Genomic DNA, 20,000 nt, shown 5'->3' on the forward strand with positions numbered 1-20,000 from the left:
CAGGTTTCTGACCCCCAGTGTCTTCTTCAACTTTCTGAACTTGTTTTTGACACCAGGCTGTCTACCGTCTCCCAAGGCAGCGCTAAACCTGTCCCCCAGTGAACGTTCTCCGCCCTGCCAGCAAAGCGCTCTCTGGGCTCCCCTGGTGAAAATGGCACATTGGAATTGATGCGTCCCATGGCCACTCTTACTCTTTTCTCTTTTTTCTCTCTCTCTCTCTCTCTCTCTCTCTCTCTCTCTCTCTCTCTCTCTCTCTCTCTCTCTCTCTCTCTCTCTCTCTCTCTCTCTCTCTCTCCCCCTCTCTCTCGCTATCTCTTGCTCTCTCTCTCTCTCTCTCTCTATTTCTCTTTTACACACACAAGCACACAAGTTATGTCCACATATCCAGTGTCTCTATATTAAAACTCAAAAGGACATGACCCTTTAGCAAAAACAGGCCCCATAGCAAAGACATACACACACACACACACACACACACACACACACACACACACACACACACACACACACACACACACACACACACACACACACACACACACACACACACACACTTGCATACACACACACACACACATAAATATACACACACATACTGGTTGTGTTGCTCATAATTCTCAGCATGCCCATGTCCAAATGCCGCCTTTTCTCTATGGAGCCAAAAGTAAATACAGGGAGTGTTATAAACACACACACACACACACACACACACACACACACACACACACACACACACACACACACACACACACACACACACACACACACACACACACACACAAAACACACACACAAAACACACACACAAAACACAAACAAAGACACATGCACCCACACACTCCGAAAACAGTGTTGACCAGCAACTAAATGTGTGTATTTTGGCACATCAACATCATTGTTCCAGTGTGTGACTTAGAGATAGAATGGGGGGAGAGAAGCATGAGGGGCTAGTAAGAGCCAGAGAGAACTGAAAAAAGTAAGAAAACAACAGTGAGGAGAACAGTCTTGTGGCAACATGCTATAATTATGTTACCCTAATTATTTATGTGTATTGTGGTCTGTGTGTTTGTGTGTGTGTGTGTGTGCGTGTGCGTGTGTGTGTTGGCGTTTGTATGCGCACAAACTTCCTTGGATATACCTGTGCTGGAGTGTGAGTGGGTGTGAGACATGCGTGCCGAATGTGCAAACACAAATTTGGCACCTACGTTTGGCTGAACATCAGAAGGTGGAGCATCATCAAAAGAACGCAATGCACCATTTTTGTCTATCAAAGACAGCTGAAAGGGGCCCAAAGAAACAAGTGACCACCTGCCACATGTGTTCCGCCTTAAAACAAACATCCAACTTTTAAGCTAATGCCTTGCCTTTAAGCACTTAGGTAAGACAGTGTGTCAAAATATCTGTAGCCTGTAGCCATGGTGCCTGTCACACTGGCACACTAGTGACTTGTAGGCCAGCACACTCAATACGAGCTAGTAATCCACAGCCATTACACCTGTTGTATACCTGCCAGCTCGCGATGACCGCCCACTGTCGTCAGCGACATGTTTAAACGCTCAGCAGTGACAGCACGTCATACAGAACCTTCAGAATGTTCATTGCCGCCCCTCTGAGTCCCGTAAACAGTACACGTTGATGTATGAATTCAAACTCACAACCTTGACATTTGTGATTTTCGTGATGAGTGAATTAAGTCCTCAGTGTTGGATAGAGCACTTCTCCGGGAACCACATGAAAGAAAGTTTGTTTTTACTTTTTCCCCCCCTCGACATTTATTTTAATAAATAACAGACGAGAATGTAGCGTTTTGCTGTGTTTTTTTTAAACCGACGGTAAAGAGTTGCATCCCTGACGTGTGTTTGGTTGAGTTGTACGCCAACATGTGGTATTAACGACTCTACGTCGTTCATGGTGGACCACACACACACACACACTCCGGATGCTTCTATGCTCCGCGGACGATGGAAGGCATGAAAGCATTCCCGTTTTTCTGGGAATGATGTGATTACTGGGGTTCAGAGGTTAGTGGCGGCATGGCATGTTCAGTCCCGGCAGAGAATGGACCCCCTATTTAAAGGGAGTTCTCCTTGCTCCTTCAAGGAAATCGATAACCAGAGCTGCGTTATAGAAACGGAGAATCGGTTGTGATATGGTGCTAGTGTGTGTGTGTGTGTGTGTGTGTGTGTGTGTGTGTGTGTGTGTGTGTGTGTGTGTGTGGTAAAGAAACGTAATGGAGGATGAATACATTTGTTTCCTGAATCCACAATGGTAAGAATATACAAGTCTGGATATACACGCACAACCTTTTATTTGAATGCTTTCATACTTTTTCCGGTACTATACTTACACACACACACACACACACACACACACACACACACACACACACACACACACACACACACACACACACACACACACACACACACACACAAAACCAAACTTTCACACAAACACACACATTTTAACCACACACCCAACAGGGCCAGTAATGAGCTGTGAGCCCATGCTATTAATAATAGCCCTGAGGATGTGGTGTTGCTGCCTGAGTAAGAAAGTCAAATGTTTATTTTATTCCAAACTTCCATGGTTATCCAGAAAGTGCTGCATGAGAGCTCAGCTAAAAGTTGGCCTCTTAAAACACAGTGAACCGTAAACATGCACACTTAAATACAATCGATGTTCATATGCACACCTTGTGCATCACGTGCAGACCCTCACACGCTCACAAATCCAAATTCTCGGCTGTTGTGGGATTTTTTTTTCTTCTGATGAACAGCCAATTAGGATCGTACCTCTCGGCCCCCTCCTGTCCTCTCGTTCTTTTCCTCTCTATCTCCCTCTTCTACCCCCTTCCCCACCTTTACTCCCTCCGCTCCCCCCCTTCCCCTACCTCTCCCCCTCTCTCTCTCTCTCTCTCTCTCTCTCTCTCTCTCTCTCTCTCTCTCTCTCTCTCTCTCTCTCTCTCTCTCTCTCTCTCTCTCTCTCTCTCTCTCTCTCTTTGATCGCCAACACAGACCCTGACAGAACTGATGTCTCTTTACTATTTCTCTCTTTCTGTGTGTGTGTGTGTGTGTGTGTGTGTGTGTGCATGTGCGTGCGTGTGTGTTCATGGGTGTGTGCTTGTATCATGCGCGTAAGCGTGCATGGTGTGTGTGTGTGTGTGTGTGTGTGTGTGTGTGTGTGTGTGAAGCGTGAAGCTACAGACAGATGTGTCTGTGCGTTCTGACGGTCTCTGGATGACCGTCAGCGCCAGCCCCAGCAACAGGGCTGACAGGGGGGGAAATAGATACACATGAAGCAGAAAGTGAAACCTCTCCCGCTTTGTGACGGCTATTGACACTGAGTCCTGCCCTGCCGCACGATATGTCTTCATTTAATCATTTTTCGTACAGTAGTGTCCGACCTGGAGGGGACGTTATGGGGAGAAAGGCCAATAAGTTAATGTTTATTAGAAGACACTGGTTGACCTCTGGAAATAGAACAAACATTACAATCAAATTACAATGAAACAGTTTTATAATCAATTAGGAAAATCTAAATCTGGTTGTAATATAAGTTGTTGAAATCTGTGAAATTTCATTTCCTTTCAAAGGTTCTTGGTTTAGAGCTATGTGGGACTCAAATCTCTCTCTCTCTCTCTCTCTCTCTCTCTCTCTCTCTCTCTCTCTCTCTCTCTCTCTCTCTCTCTCTCTCCCTCTCTCTCTGTCTCTGTCTCTGTCTCTGTCTCTGTCTCTGTCTCTCTCTCTCTCTCTCTCTTTGTCTCTCCCTGTCTAGATGACTCCAGTGCAGTGAGAGATGCAACAGTGGTGGACCCAGTAGAACACCCCACGGAAGCTTCTGGAAAACAAGGTACAAAAGAGTTTGTAAATGCAAATAAAAACATCCAAGACACGCATGTTAGGTTAACACCCCTTAGGCCTGTGCCCTTCAGCGAGGCAATTCTATTAAACTCAAATGGGATCTGGGGGCTTCTACTCTCTGCCCACTGCTCCTATAAACCATAGGACACATTACCCCACAGGGAACCATGCAGACATACAATCTAAAGTGTTTCCATGGGGAGTCTGTTTCCGGCTGTTTTGAAACAGTGCAGACCTCTCTCCATGGTATCAGGATCGGCTGTTTATCTGACTTGTTATCTGTGTGTCCGTCACTCACTCTGACACATTACCTCCATCACATGCTGCCTGCTGGATCTGTCCATGTCTGTGTCTGTGTTTCTTACATATACACAGCACACACACACACATGCACACACACACACACACACACACACACACGTTTAATTCACATCTCTATCTGTGTGCCTCACGTCAGTGATATGGGTCGAGTGATAATAGGCTCTGACAGCGTAGAGGGTACATCTATGTGGAAGGTGTGATTAAGGACACACACACACCTTCCTGGCCGCAAACACACACACACACACACACACACACACGTTCACACACACACACACACACACACACACACACACACACACACAACCACTCAATCACCGAGTCACTCAAGCACATACACATAACCCCACAACCTCAGACAAACTCTCTCACACACACACACACACACACACACACACACACACACACACACACACACACACACACACACACACACACACACACACACACACACACACACACACACACACATTGTGACAGCCCAGGCAAGGGCCAGTCCACTTAGAATGCCGAAGGGGGGCGGAGCTACAAAATCCCCAGAGGTCACATTTTTACAATGTTGAATTACGCGACTAGTGCATAAATCCTTCAGAAATCTTGCTTTGATTTGGGCTGGGGACAGGGTCCAAGACACGTTCGACTGCCACACAGTCCTTCTTCGCGGCTTCTGGGACCGGGGAGAAGGGTCCACTATTGAAACGATCAACGTCAGTGTACACGAAGTAGGGGTTCTCCGACAACGATCAAAAAATAGAGAGGCTGAAACTAGGGGAATGTATGTCCCTAAGAAACTGCAGTTTGCTTGGCAACTCCCACCTTAAGTCAGTTATGTAAGAATCAACAGGCCCTCTCTCGGTCTCTAACTTCAAACCGAATGAGAGTGACAAGGGAGGGAGGGAGGGAGGGAGGGAGAGAACCCCTATGGTTATGGACTGAGAGAAAATAGATTGGACAGTACAGGTTGACAACCATTTACTACGTCCTTGTCCTTTCCTGATCACTTTTCATTGACTTCAATGGAAAATATCACAAGGTCAAGGAAAGGTGTGGAAGGAGAATTCTGAAGGAGGACTGAAGATAAGACAACCGGCGATGCTAAGAGAATCTGACAGCACTTACACTGGGCTACGTTACTATGCAACAGCAGATGTTGGTCTGTAGTGGTGAAAGTAATGTTCTGAAGATGGACTTGTAAAAACGCATCTTGGATATTTTGCCCTGATAGTTCTTACTACGTTGTTTCATGCAGGCTGTATCAATAGGGACAACCGGGTGAAAAATATGACTTCATTATGATAAAGGTTGATCATGCTCAACCTCCTGTCCACTCATAGTTATGTACATTAGTCCCAATTAGTATGATTGTATGAAAATCGTTTTCTTCAGGTAATTTTTCGTTTTCGTGAACGAATGATTTAGGTTGTTTAAATGTTTAAATGTAGCTGCAGCAAGGAATGTTTGGAAAGGATTATCTTCTTTCTCTAAATGACAGGATGTTCCTAGTGTACCCTATATTAAGGAGATGAGAACCCTTCCTTAGCATTTAGAGAAGTCAAACAGCTCTTATCATGGCTGCCACATCTAGGGCCTGTCAGTAGGGAATTACATTACACCGGAGCCCATATGCCTCTTTCACTCCTCTCATACCTGAACCCCGACCTTTGACCCTTTTCTCTCACCTCTATACCCTCTCCTGGCCCTCTCTCCTTTATCAAGCAAAAACTCACTTTTTGAATACCTTTATCTCCTCCTCTCTCTCTCTCTCGCTCGCTCGCTCGCTCTCTCTCTCTCTCTCTCTCTCTCTCTCTCTCTCTCTCTCTCGCTCTCGCTCTCGCTCTCGCTCTCGCTCTTCTCTCTCTCTCTCTCTCTCTCTCTCTCTCTCTCTCTCTCTCTCTTTCTCGCTCTCGCTCTCGCTCTTTTTCTCTATCTATCTCTCACTCCCTCTCACACACAGTAAAGCAAAACCTCACTTGGCATTATTCATGTATTTTCAGTGCCTGAGAAAGTATTCACAGAAGAAAGAAAGCGCACACAAGTGAGAATAAAGTTATCATGAGAGGAGAAAAAAAGGTCTCTCTCTGTGCTCTATCCCTTCTGGCTGGTCCTGCTCACACACAGCAGCATGTTCTCAATACAGATGACTGGCGGCAGCTCTTTAAAGCCTTCGAGGTGTGTTTGTTTTGTTATCTGGCCCAGCCTAGGGGTCAGCCGGTTGGCGGGGGAGCGGGGGGGTGGGTGAGATTCCCGCTGAGTAATGCCACCCTGACACATAATTCTCCGGCTGTTTGTTTACCCAGAGGTGAACTAACCACCATGTACAAAGATACAGGGTCAAGACTCTCCCTCTTTCATTCTGAGCAACCCCCCCCCCCCCCCCCCCCCCCCCCCCATTATCAACATGAGTATCTACTGGGGGTCAGCCCATCAGGGTTATAAAATCAAGCGCTCCCGTAAAACTTCTTGCCCTTCTTCCCAACCCAATAGCTTATTTTCTCTTTCATCTCTTGTCTCTTGGTTATGTTTTCTTCTCCTGATGCCGGTTGCCAGGAGAGATATGAGTAACATTTTATAGTGAGCCAATAGGTTTGTTATAACAGGTCCTCTTGACCGCATGGAGGATTAAGTGTGTCTGTAATGCGAGGTCAGCTTCAGTACGTGAAGGTTCTCTCTGACTTTTTATTCAAGGTTTGCTATCAAATCATGGACATATTTGATGCTTTCAAACATAATGTGTTTCATGAATGAGGCACTTTATTGTATGCTATGTAGGTGTGTGTGCGTGCGTGTGTGCGTGTGTGCGTGCGTGCGTGCGTGCGTGTGCGTGTGTGTGTGTGTGTCCGTGACCACGTGTGTTTATGTGTATGTCTGTCTCTGTGTTCGTAAGTAGGTAATGATTGTAATCTAAGTTGCACGTATGCAATTTTGTGCAGCAGAGAAGAGGAAATGACTGAAAATATTTACCTAGCAAAACAATTAAGTTCACTACTGCAATTTACCTCGCCTAAACAAAGAGAGACGAAGCCATATGCAGTTTCAGCCAGGAGCGGAATATTCTGGCAAGAGTTCGGATCATGATCTCATTCATCCTGGCTGCTTTCCCAAATGTTCGCTCATTCGCTAAACTGTCGTCAACAAACCCTGGCGGCCATTTTGTAGTGTGTTCCTGTTATTCATATTGAGACACGATGTGGTCAGGGCCCAGGGGCTGTTCCTCTTCCTATTGTTCCACTTTGTGTGTTTTAGAACAAATGTCAGAACAAACGACCCATACACAATACTCGCCAATATTCCCATGGACAGCATGATTTACCACCGTTCCATTTAGAACGTTTGGAGGGTGGTGTATCCACCTATCTATCATAGTATCTATCAGTCAACAAAATAGGTTATGTGTATACTATATTACTGTAGTTCTCCCAAACAGTTGAGAAACAGTCAGTTAACCTCCATAGAGGAATTTGAATCCCTAGAGTACACGCTGGACAGAAATAATTATTATTCATTACTTACTTCCTCTTATTCCACCTAATGCTTGCTGGCAATGTATGCTGTGGAGACGGAACAAACCACAATTACTGATCAATTACAAGACTTTGACCCCTCCCCACACAGGAGAATATTCCAAACGTAGCCAACTAGTCTACCAGAGACTTTGATTAAAGTATCTCATGATAAGCTAACCCAAAACAAAACCAAGAAGTTGTGACCTGGCAGTGAAAATCACTTGTTATTATTCACAAATCAGTTTCACACTTATTTGAGCGAGCAAAGTTACTTTAGTGCATCTGAATACGTTTCCTAATCCCGTAAAAGTGTCTCATAAGAACTTTCTAGAGTCTCTGCAGGTCCGATCCGTTCCTCCTGGTCTGCAGTAGGCTATGCCTCATAAACGTTAAAGCTGTCTACTGTGATTTACAGTATCTTCCTCAGTAGTGCCTTTTATTGTTTTAGCCTTGTTTCACTTCGCGAACGTGCTAATGCTGCCCAAAAAGTGTGTGTGCGTGTGCGTGTTTTTACGACTGATTCATTTAGCAGACACTTCCATCCGAGCGGTGCCCAAGGATGCTAAATAATAGACTGTGGAGCCTTGGGGATCAAACGCAGTACCTTTGAATACGCCTTATTCAATTCCAAGGTTGATACTGTGTTGGTCCCCCATGCATAAGATCAGGGAACAAAATCCAGAAACACGTACAACACATCACATTCCCAAGAGGGCCGAAGCACAGCTCAGTAAAAAACATACCAAAGCAATAAAGTAAAAGCACTGGTACAAAACATTTAAAAGTCAGTGTTGAAACCAACCAGAACCTTAAAAAAAACAACAGGAGACCCTAGAGCCCACAACCATATCACTGATGTGTTGGAGATTCTAACCGTTGTTTTGGGTGTTTCTTTGAGGGTGTGTCTTCACGTATGTTTGAACATATGTCTTGGCCAGGTCTCCGTGGAAACGGGACTGTTGTTAATGGGACTTTCCTGGTTAAATAAAGGTCAAATAAAAAAACTAAATAAAATATGCCGAGGAAATACGCAATCTCATTCTTCTCCCCCTCTCCCCCCCTCCTTTCCACCACCCCCACCCTCACCACCTACACCACCACCACCACCACCACCACCACCACCACCACCACCACCACCACCACCCCCACCACCATCACCACCACCACCACCATCAGTGCGTCCCCGCTTCACCCAGCCGGCCAAGATGAGGAAGCGTGTGATCGCGCGGCCCGTGGGCAGCTCCGTGCGCCTCAAGTGCACGGCGAGCGGGCAGCCCCGCCCGGACATCGTCTGGCTGAAGGATAACCGCCCCCTGGAGGCGGAGGAAGGCGCGGCGGCCGAGGCGGCGGCGGAGGAGCGGGCAGCGGAGGAAGCAGGAGGAGAAGGAGAAGGAGAGGGAGGGAGGAAGAAGTGGACCCTGAGCCTGAGGAACCTGAGCCCAGAGCACAGCGGGAAGTACACCTGCCACGTGTCCAACCCCGCCGGCGAGATCCACGCCACCTACAAGCTGGAGGTCATCCGTAAGTCCCGCCCTCCATCTGTCACTCCGGCGCGAGCGGGGTTTTGATTGGTGTGTGTTGGTTAGGGTCGGGATTTATCTTGGGGGTAAATAGGTTTCCGCATTTATTGTGTGGAAAATGATGGAGCTCATTTTGGGGCCGGATAGTTTAGCGGTTATGGGGTTTGACTCTATTAGTAACCGAAAAGTTCTGGGTTCAATCCCCGACGTCTTCAAGCACGGTCTTTTAACTCCTACCTGCTCCTCAATGACATGTTTCTAAACCCACTGATAGCCGCTTTGGATCAAAGATTACCTAATAGTAATAAGTAAGTTGTGGTTGAGACATAAATTGTTAACAGCTACAGAAACATCTTATTTTCTTTAAAAAAATAAAATCAAATCAAACACACAATCACTAGTTCCAACGATAGAGGACTGTTACATCATGTGTATCATCATGGAATACATGTGTTTCTGGATAGGAATAATTAGTGATGTGAGACGTTCGTTTTGAAAGACACACCATCCATGAGTGTGTTTTGAAAGCTGATTTTAGTGTGTGTGCATATAAATAAATAAATGCATCTGTACATGTGTGTGCTTTTGCGCGTGTGTGTGTGTGTGTGTGTGTGTGTGTGTGTGTGTGTGTGTGTGTGTGTGTGTGTGTGTGTGTGTGTGTGTGTGTGTGTGTGTGTGTGTGTGTGTGTGTGTGTGTGTGTGTGTGTGTGTGTGTGTGTGTTATGTGTGTGATATTGATGGCTGCTTGTTGATTGCCTCAGACTAAACTTCTCCCTCCCTGCTTCACACATCTGTTATGTATTCAAGCACACCTGCTTACACACACACACACACACACACACACACACACACACACACACACACTCAATCCCCCAGGCAAGCATAGGATGGAAGTAATCAAATCAGGGATGTCTTTTGTCAAATGGGATGGTATCTCTGTCAGGTGAGATACATGCAGTGACCGCTGACTCCAAACACACGATCACACACCACTACATAGTCGAGCAGCACTACAAAGTACACAAAGCAATACCTTGTGATGGATTGGAGTCTTCCCCTCCCCCCTTTTTTCAGAACGTACCAACTCCAAGCCCATCCTGACCGGTACCCACCCGGTCAACACCACTGTGGACTACGGGGGGACCACGTCCTTCCAGTGTAAGGTCCGCAGCGACGTCAAGCCTGTCATCCAGTGGCTGAAGAGGGTGGAGCCAGGCGACGAGAACAAATATAACTCCACTATCGAGGTACGCACACTAACACACACACACACACACACACACACACACACACACACACGTACACGAGAGTGTCATTGTTTCCTTGACGTGTGACGTCGTTATAGTTTATAGGAAGATGTGGTTTTTATATGGGTGGATGCTTCACAGAACTTAGGGCACATGTTCGGTCCATTGGGTTGATAGTTTGTGTATTACCTGACTGAATACATTTTTCTTTATTTGATTGATAAATACCCTTTATTAACGACCCTACCCCTGCGGCGGACCGGTTGCCCGTACCGGGTAGCAATACCATGAAGGCTTAGCCCTGATCGCAGCCACCCGGGTTCGATTCCTACCTGTGGCCCTTGGCTGTATGTCCTCCCATCTGTCTCCCATGTCTCCCATCTATCTATCTCACTCTATAATAAAGCATAAAAAAATCTATACATATATATATATTAGAGCTGTCAGTTAAACGCGTTATTAACGGCGTTAACGCAAACCAATTTTAACGGCGTTAATTTTTTTAACGCGCGATTAACGCAAATAATTGTTTTTTTACAAAAATAAATTGTTTTTTTTTTGGGCTCAAACAAAGATACCGTCCAGTTTTGATCAGTATATGCCAATGTTGTTATCAATAAAAAAACATTGGCACAAGGCAAGCCGATGCACTTCTCCATGTTGATAAGAGCATTAAAATGAGAAAAATTTATGGGACAAAGAATTCAAGGGATATTTAGCATAGAAAAAAAAAGTATGATTAATTGCGATTAATCATGAGTTAACTATGACATTAATGCGATTAATCGTGATTCAATATTTTAATCGCTTGACAGCCCTAATATATATATAGATATAAAAAAAAATTATATGTACCCTACCGCTAAGCTTAACTGAAAGTGCATCACAAGAGCCTCAGCCGTCCAGTGGCCCTGACGGCGTGTTGTGTTGTGCAGGTGGGAGACCACCGCTTCGTAGTGCTGCCCACGGGGGAGGTGTGGTCCCGGCCCGACGGCTCCTACCTCAACAAGCTGCTGATCAGCCGCGCCAAGGAGGAGGACGCGGGCATGTACATCTGTCTGGGGGCCAACACCATGGGCTACAGCTTCAGGAGCGCCTACCTCACCGTGCTGCCAGGTCTGTGTGTGTGCGTGTGCGTGTGTGCGTGCGTGTGTGTGTGTGTGTGTGTGCGTGTGTGTGCGTGTGTGTGTGTGTGTGTGTGCGTGTGTGCGTGTGCGTGTGTGTGTGTGTGTGTAGGAGCCGGATAATGTTCCATTTGCATGTTGTTTGTTTTATGTAATATTAACAGTTCGATTTTCACAATAGGTTTGCATGATATTAACAGTTTCCTTTTCACGTCGTTAGTCGTATGTGATATTAACTGTTCAATTTTCATGTTGATAGTTTTATGTGATATTAACAGCAGAGGGAATCAAGGAGTTTTTGTGTTCTTATACTGGCTACCTGATGGCAAAAAAAAGTAGACAAGCCGGTCGCGGTTGTGTTTGATATAACGGGATAAATGGAGGGTTTCCTGGTTAAATGATTGGTATGCTCTGACTTTTCCCTTCTAGCTATTTGTTGAATATCTATCAATGCTTTGTGCTCTGGGCCCCAGTGGTTAGAATACTGCTGTATGATGCACGACGTGTGTGCTTATCACTACACACGATTCACAGCTTTTCTTTGTGATTATTAAACATCCCTCTCTCTGCCTCATCCCCTCCCCCATTCATCCTCCAGATTTGAAGCCAAACGTCGCCCCCGTTCCCATGGCAACCGCCCCCAGCCTCCCCTGGCCCGTTATAATAGGCATCCCAGCAGGCGTGGTCTTCATACTGGGCACCGCCCTTCTCTGGTTCTGCCAATCAAAACGCACGTGCTCCACCTCAACTTCCTCGTCTTCCTCCGCCCTGCCGTCCGTCCAGCGGCCCACGATGCCGGCCAATCGGGAGCGAGCCGGCCCCGCGGCTCACGGCGCGCCGGCCAATGGGGACAAAGACTGCCTGTCTTACGAGGACTACGTGGCCCATCAGCAGCAGCAGCTGCTCCTGGCCCAGGGAGGCCCGGGACTGGCGCCCAAGGTGTACCCCAAGCTGTACACGGACATACACACGCACACGCACTCGCACGTGGACGGCAAAGTGCACCAGCACCAGCACATCCACTACCAGTGTTAGCACTGGGGGGCGCCGGCGGGGCCCAGAGACCATCCACATCTTCACTCGGTCTGTGTTTGGGGACTCGGCGAGAGACGCGGTCGGCACAGACACAGACGCAGTTATCCGCTGTAGTCGATCATGACTCAGAGGACCGGGACACGGGAAGGAACGCGACGGACTGTGAGGAGATCTGTGGACAAAACCGGAGAAGGGAACTTGTTTAAAGAAGTGTTTTTGTGTCCGAGGGTTTTTTGGATCTCTTTTACAACCGTGAGTGTTTGCATATTGAGAGCTGGACATAAAAACAAAATTGAGGACTGCAGTGGATCAGAAACATAATTATTTACAGGTGGCAATGCTTGCGTTGGGCCCTTACAACCCAGCAGTAAAACGCCTGCTATTTAAGACTTTTCTGAATACCAAACTCACCCACCCTTCTAGACCATATATATCAGCACCTGGAACCTTCTGCCAGCAACACAGACGTCCGTGGTGTGAGCTGAAAGCATGTTTAACGTCAAACTCTTTTCTCTTTTCTCTACCTTTGCTCACCTTCGATAACACTCTTACCTCCTTAGTAAATGCATAAAGTGCATATTGTATTTACCTCGCAGAAATCCAAACTGATTTATTTGTGCAAACTGATGAAAACGATGAGTGTGCAGATCCTTCTTGAACGAACCGTCTCATCCAAATTAAAGAACGATACAGTGTGCGGAATATGTGCAGTGGATGTTCCGCAGTCATTCGTTGTGGAGGATTAGAGTCTATATTCCATAGTCCATGACTTCCACACCTGACGAGGCGTACCCAGAGCAGCGAACCCCTTCAGCCAAGGAGGCGCCCGAACCAGATCAAGGCATTGCGTCCGTGTTGGGAGACGCCGCGGTCTGGGCCTGCAGCGACCCTGTAAACCCCCCACCCCACACCCCTCAAACAGCACTCTGGTGGCGTTGTGGGTTTGCAAGACTCACTTCCCGGTGCGAAGGCCCCGTTCCCTATTCCTCGTTGTCTACTTCTGAAGTTTGTTTGACACCCGCCAGCGTTTGAATGAAACGGGAGCGGGCTGAGGGTGTGTGCGGGGGGGGGGGGGGGGGGGGGGGGGGGGCTGGGCAGACAGATCAGGGATATCGGATCTCCGCCCCCTGTCAGAACCGAGCGCTCCTCGAGCCGCTAAGCGAAGAGATGGAGGAGCCAGTGGAGAAGGAAGCCCGCTTGAAATTGTTTCCAGATTTCTGGGATTGCTGTGGAATCACTAGATATGTAGCAGGCTCTTGTCACCCTCTTATGAGATTTAGAGGGGTTGAGAGAAGAGAGTTACAGCCATTTCAAACTCTTTCTTTTTTCTTTATTTTAAAAACAGGCAGAAGGGTTCAGCATTAACCCCCGCAAGATGTTCAGTAGACAAGGCGGTGAATCATACAGAACACACATTTCCATCAACGCTACGACAGAGAAACTATAAAAGAGTGAAATATGTGAACGGAGATTGCATGTTGCGCTGTCGTTCGTGTACAGACATTTTAAAAAGTGGCCTCCATTATTGTATTGATGTTGTATGTGAAGGACAAAAGTATTGTAAAAATGCTATAAAAACCAACACAAATTAAAGATATGTGTAAAATATATGTATTTGTTAAAAATAGGAGAGAACTTAAAAAAGTAAGTAATATTCTATTCATGTTTATTAGAACTAAACTACATATATCATTATTGGTACTATAACCCACAAATGAGAGCCATATGGACACATTTATTTACAGCATTTGATATCAAAGTCAGTGGAGCTGATGCTTAGCTGCTGACCCCATTGAAAATCCTACGTTGGTTTGTAATAAAGCAATAAACGTCTCTACCAGTGAAGCGACCAAAGGAGAACCCCTCAAACAATTCTTTCACTATAGCAGTGTGCTTCTCGCAGATGGTTGTAGCTGGAACTTTAATAGTTTTAATGCTAGATGGTCATTGTAAAGGTGTTTCTTCAGTCCTGTTAACTAAACAGTGGAACAAATTCAAAAGTTGAATGTGAAAACTTAGGTTCTGGGTTTTCAGGGTTTGATAACTAAAATTTCTAGCACCAAAGTGTAAAGGTATTTCTAGACATCATTAATGGGTTCTCTGATAACTCCATTTTGCCTGGTATTGGATTTGCAGTATAGCCAACATGCTCCCTCATTGGTTGCATTAGAACAAACCCTCAGCTGACGAACCAATCCCACAGAACATTTTGATCCAATCAGCCAATCACAATGGACTATTCTTTGGCTCTTGAATTCTCAGGTGACCATAGTAGTATATGAGCCAGACCCTTATATACATCAGTGGAATGTTATATTTAATTGGTTGCCCTTGACTGCTTAAATAATAGCATTATTTCAAAGGTACAATCTGTGCCTTTAAAAGTTTTAGAAAGTTGGTGATTGAGATTGTATTCACCATTTGATAGCTAACATTTCATTTATTGTACAGGGTGGTGTTGATAACTTAATTCTGGGCTATGAAATAAATTTTTCAGTTGAGTAAGCATTTGACATCCATCAATGGAGTATTATATATTACTCCCATTACGAAAGGAAAAGCAGTTCAATAATAGTTTAAGTAATTATTACTCCATGTCTCATTTTTAATAAAAGATCAAATTAGATTATATTTTTTATAGTTTGTTTAACGTGGTGATGAGCCCCTGGTGTTACGTGTTGAAGCTATATCACTGCCAAATAGCCAGATAAATGTATGTTCATGCACTTATTACTGTTGACTCTATGAAATTACATTATCTTTAGTATTGAAACAAACGTTGCCATGTCTATTGTTTTATTTTGTACGTTGTTTGAAACCTCTCCAATAATTTCAATATTTTTAATGTGTTCAAATCAACGTTGTTTCGTCTTATTATTTATCCTCATCTGATACAACTCTTTCATGTAACATAATTGGGCATTTTATGTGTGATCGACGAGAACACTAATGCTGTTTTTTCACCAATAGTAAAGTGTAGTCGCATGGTCAATGTAGTCTTATTGTAAGCTATTTGGTAAATCCCACATGTATCCATGTATGATATTTATATGTGCTGCAGGAATATACAACACTCTATCGATAATCTTTGTATCGACAATCTTGTACAGTATCTCATTGTTAAGGATGAGAAGTTAGCGTGTTAGAGCAACTACCTGTTCTTTCATCACCATTAAAAATGTAACAAATCAACCTCCTGGTCCTTGTAATAATTCCAGATTGTGTTTGCCTGTTTATCCGTCTGTCAGCCTGTTGCGACTCTGTTGCCTGTCTGTCTGTCTGTCTGTCTGTTCTCTCTGTCTGATTGATCATTCAGATCTCTCTACTCGACCTACATAACCGCCTATCCCCTTCACACACACAAACACACACACCTCACAAACACGTGTGTGAGAAGTGAAGTAGACCAGGGTGTCTTTATATATGTAGAGACATTTTTTTTCTTTTTTTTTTACCTTTATTTTTCCAGATAAAACATTAAGAACAGTTTCTTATTTACAATATTGATCTGGTCCAAGAGGCCCCACCAGGAACAAAAGGTACAAACAACAAAAACACAAGCATGACCAATCTAGACAAATACAAAACGGATACACAAATACACAACCTATTTACAGAAAGAAAATAGAAAACACCAATGCACTATAAATAATAATAATAATTAAGATGGGCCAATGTTATACTGTGTGTGAAGGGTGTAATGCAAATGAGAAACAGTGGAATCAACAGGAGCAGGGGGGGTCCACCAAAACATAGCCAAGTTTCTGCTTGAAGGCAGACTGTGATATGAAAGCTGTCAGTTTGAGGGTGTCTTGAATTTTGTTCCAGTCAAAAGCTGCTGCAAAATTAAAGGAGTTTCGGCCGAAGGTAGTCCTGGTGAGTGGGTTGATGAGTTTGATAAGTTCAGATGATCTTGTGCGGTAAGTGCTTCTAGAGAGATGGAGAAGGGAGGAAAGGTAATACGGGGTCTTGCCCAGGAGTGCCTTATAAATAAACTGAAGCCAATGTCGGAGTCGACGGGTTTGGAGTGAGGGCCAGTCCACCAGTTTGAAAAGTTCACAGTGGTGTGTATTAAAGGGAGCATTGGTGGCAAAGCGGATAGCTGAATGGTGAAGAACGTCCAGTTTGGTGACACACACAAACACACACACCTCACAATCACGTGTGTGAGAAGTGAAGTAGATCAGGGTGTCTTTACATATGCAGAGACATTGGTGACACACACAAACACACACACCTCACAAACACGTGTGTGAGAAGTGAAGTAGATCAGGGTGTCTTTACATATGTAGAGACATTGGTGACACACACACACACACACACACACACACACACACACACAAAGCCCACCCCCTTAAGAAAAAGCAGCCTTCTCCCCTAGTTGCTTAAGGAGCGATACCCCGGGGGCCAGGTTGGAGAGGGGGGCCGTCCCTAAATAGTTGTAGCTCCTCAGTCGTGAGAGCAACAGTTGGCCTTATCTATCAGCAGGGCTGTCTAGGGGGCTGACAGACGGACACGCGGTGCGTGCGGAACAGAGAGTGTGAGGGCCCCGCGTCCTCTCCCTCCGCCCTGTGTCCCTCTCGCTCTGACTCATTAAGGGGAGGAGAGGCGATGAAAGACAATCCGTCCGAGAGCAGCAGGACGATCGAGTGCTGACGAGAGAGGAGGAACAGGACGGCAAGAGGAGGCGCGTGGATCGGGGTCAGCGATAGAGGAGCGAGGCGAGCGAGCGCGAATAAGAACACGAAGGGTTGTGACATGTTTCAAGAGGTTACACTGAAAAAGCAGTTTTTCGAAAAAAAAATCGGAATTGCATTGACCAAATAAATAATAGTTAAGCCATCAAACAGACTTATGAAACAAGTTAAATTGAGAATATTGATAAACACTTGGAAATCTATGTGCAGCCACATAAAAATGACATTTGTGGGCCTAGACAGAAGCAAAAGGACTAAGGGTACAGAAATTCCTGCACACCTGTAAGTGACGTACAGGTTAAGTGTCATCTGCTTCTCCCAACACCTCCTATTCATTCTGACCTAATCCTGACTTTTCGAATCCGTCTTTGCGAGTTTGATCGTCTATGTACTGAGAGATGTGCGGGAGGAAAAAACTGAGTAAGACAAGGAGTGAAGAGTTGGGAGGTGGAGAAGAGAGGGATAACAGAAACCCCTCGCTGACAGATGTGTTGAGGTCACATCCTTCTGACGAGAGGTGATGACATAGAAGAACATGTCGAGGCAGTACGAGATTTAGGACGTTTAATAAACAGGCAAGAATCATAGTTCAGAATCATAGGGCCTTTGATAATATTGACTGATGTGAATAGTGACAGTCAAAATGAATGACATATGGTTTTCGATTTCAGTGCATGTTTGTTTATTCAGTTGAAAAAAGCGTACATATTTGCATGCATATTGTTCAACTAGAAAGGAGTGTCAGGGTCTGTTGTTTCAGCCAGACATTTTAGTCGCTTTAAAGTTCAAACTTGAACAGACCGGTTCAAGTACAAAAGAAAAAAGGTAAAGGAGAACGGCAACACCAGGCAGACAACAGTTAAAGCCCTAAAGCCTACATTGAAAAGTACTTTCAGTTCAACAGAGCATTCACCTCCCTGCTTCTTCCCCAGTCCCTGGGAAGTGTCTGCCACTGCTGCGGTTGTCGTTTTCAAACAGTGGAAAGAACATATTTTTCTGCTGTCTGGTACATGCAGGCATTGAAGCGGTTATGTGTGTTCAGCTGGATGTCGTCTGGTGAGTGGTGCGGTCGCGTGGGGATAAGCGCCAACCACAACGCCGAGATCCAGTAATCTAAGTGTCTTACGTTGTCTGTGAGAAAAAGAACCCTCAAGTATCTTTGTGTAAACAGATGGCTCTTTCTAAGGCTCTTTAACCTCTTCTAGAGGTTAAAGAGTTGACATTGAATAATGATAGGAGGAGTACACCATATCACAATTTAATTTGTAGGTCATTTGACTTTCTTAGAAAGTGTCAACACATACACGACACTCGCATAAGTAGCATGGCACATGCTTGCACCACACATTTGTGTTGTTGTTGCTGTATATTTTTCTTGCGCTTTTTAAAGTAAGCAGGATGTTTAGTGAGGTTATGGATCAGTACAAACAATCCCTCAATTGTATAAGAGTTAGCCAGAGTCTTTTAGGAGTCCAAAGATTTCCTCTGCTCTGCATCCTCTGGCCTTTAGACCGCAGGTATCACAAGCCTGGCCTTAGCGTGTGCTGGCTAGTTCTGTTGTTGGCTAGAATCACGCTATGTCATGACACCTGTGTAGCCCGGTGCTCCATCAAGGCTCCGGGGTGAGGAGCTGGATGGAGGAGGAGGAGAAGGAGGAGGAGGGGACCTCCACCCTTTTGGGGCTCTGGGAGGATCTGCTCAGGAAATTCCTGGGCTTTAGGGTCTTATGGGAACCTCAGCGTCCACCTCTTGCGTGTGTTCAGGCTAAGACCCTGTGATGGGGAGAGGCCTCGTTCCGGAACGGTTTGGATCAGCTACAGCGGTCTGGAGGACATTATGATATGAATAATAATAATAATGAGAAAAATACATAAAGTGTGTGTGACTGAGTGTGTGCACGTGCGTTTTTGTGTGTGTGCATGTGAATTTGTGTGCGTGTGTTCATGCAAGTGCATGTATTCATGAGTATGTTTTTGTGTGTGTGTGTGTGTGTGTGTGTGTGTGTGTGTGTGTGTGTGTGTGTGTGTGTGTGTGTGTGTGTGTGTGTGTGTGTGTGTGTGTGTGTGTGTGGCTGTGTGGCTGTGTGTGTTTGTGGCTGTGTGTGTGTGTGTCAGTTCTCATGCATATGTATGCGTTCGTACGCATGTGTGTTTGTGTACGTGTGTTTGTGTGCGTATGTGTCTGTATGTGCTTATGCGTGGGTATGTGTGCTCATGTGATGGTGCTTGTGCATGCAGCCTCTCCGTTGTCGTAGTGCAGTTCCTTCTATTCAGCCCGAGTGAAAGTTTTAGAGACCTTTCAGAAACCTTCCGGAAACCTTCGGGGCCCCGGGGCTGACTCTACTGTGGGAAGATATTGTGGTGCTGGTGGTGGTGGTGGAGGAGACTGAGGGAAGGGGTCCTGTTGGAGATGGGTTTCTGGAAGGGGTCGGCCAAGCGGTTGACTGGGCAGGAGGGTGTGAATCCGTGGAGGAGATTCCTGCGAAGTTGAGTCAACAGCAGCTGGGCTGAACAAGAGCCTTTCTAAAGAGCCTGTTAAGCGCTTTAACTGTGAAAGGGAGCGCACAGGTGAATGGAGTCATGACCATGAAGGGCGACCGCACACAAGACATACTCATGTCACACAGGCGCACACATGCACAAGCAAACACGCGTGCACGCGGATTCTGAAGCACACACACACACTCACAT

General features: G+C 45.6%; 1 protein-coding gene across 1 annotated transcript in view; it reads left to right on the forward strand.

Moving 5' to 3' along the window:
* fgfrl1a (fibroblast growth factor receptor like 1a) overlaps positions 1-15,805 on the forward strand; it is a 16,552-nt gene extending 747 nt beyond the window's left edge. The window contains exons 2-6 of the mRNA XM_060062956.1: positions 3,609-3,852; positions 8,864-9,208; positions 10,282-10,454; positions 11,390-11,570; positions 12,177-15,805. Coding sequence (XP_059918939.1) covers positions 3,609-3,852; positions 8,864-9,208; positions 10,282-10,454; positions 11,390-11,570; positions 12,177-12,613 — 1,380 coding nt within the window. The 3' untranslated portion in view covers positions 12,614-15,805. The remainder of the gene's footprint in view (positions 1-3,608; positions 3,853-8,863; positions 9,209-10,281; positions 10,455-11,389; positions 11,571-12,176) is intronic.
* The last annotated feature ends 4,195 nt before the right edge of the window (positions 15,806-20,000 follow it).

The sequence above is a fragment of the Gadus macrocephalus genome, chromosome 10 (genome assembly GCF_031168955.1).
Source record: "Gadus macrocephalus chromosome 10, ASM3116895v1".
NCBI classification, from domain to species: Eukaryota; Metazoa; Chordata; class Actinopteri; order Gadiformes; family Gadidae; genus Gadus; species Gadus macrocephalus.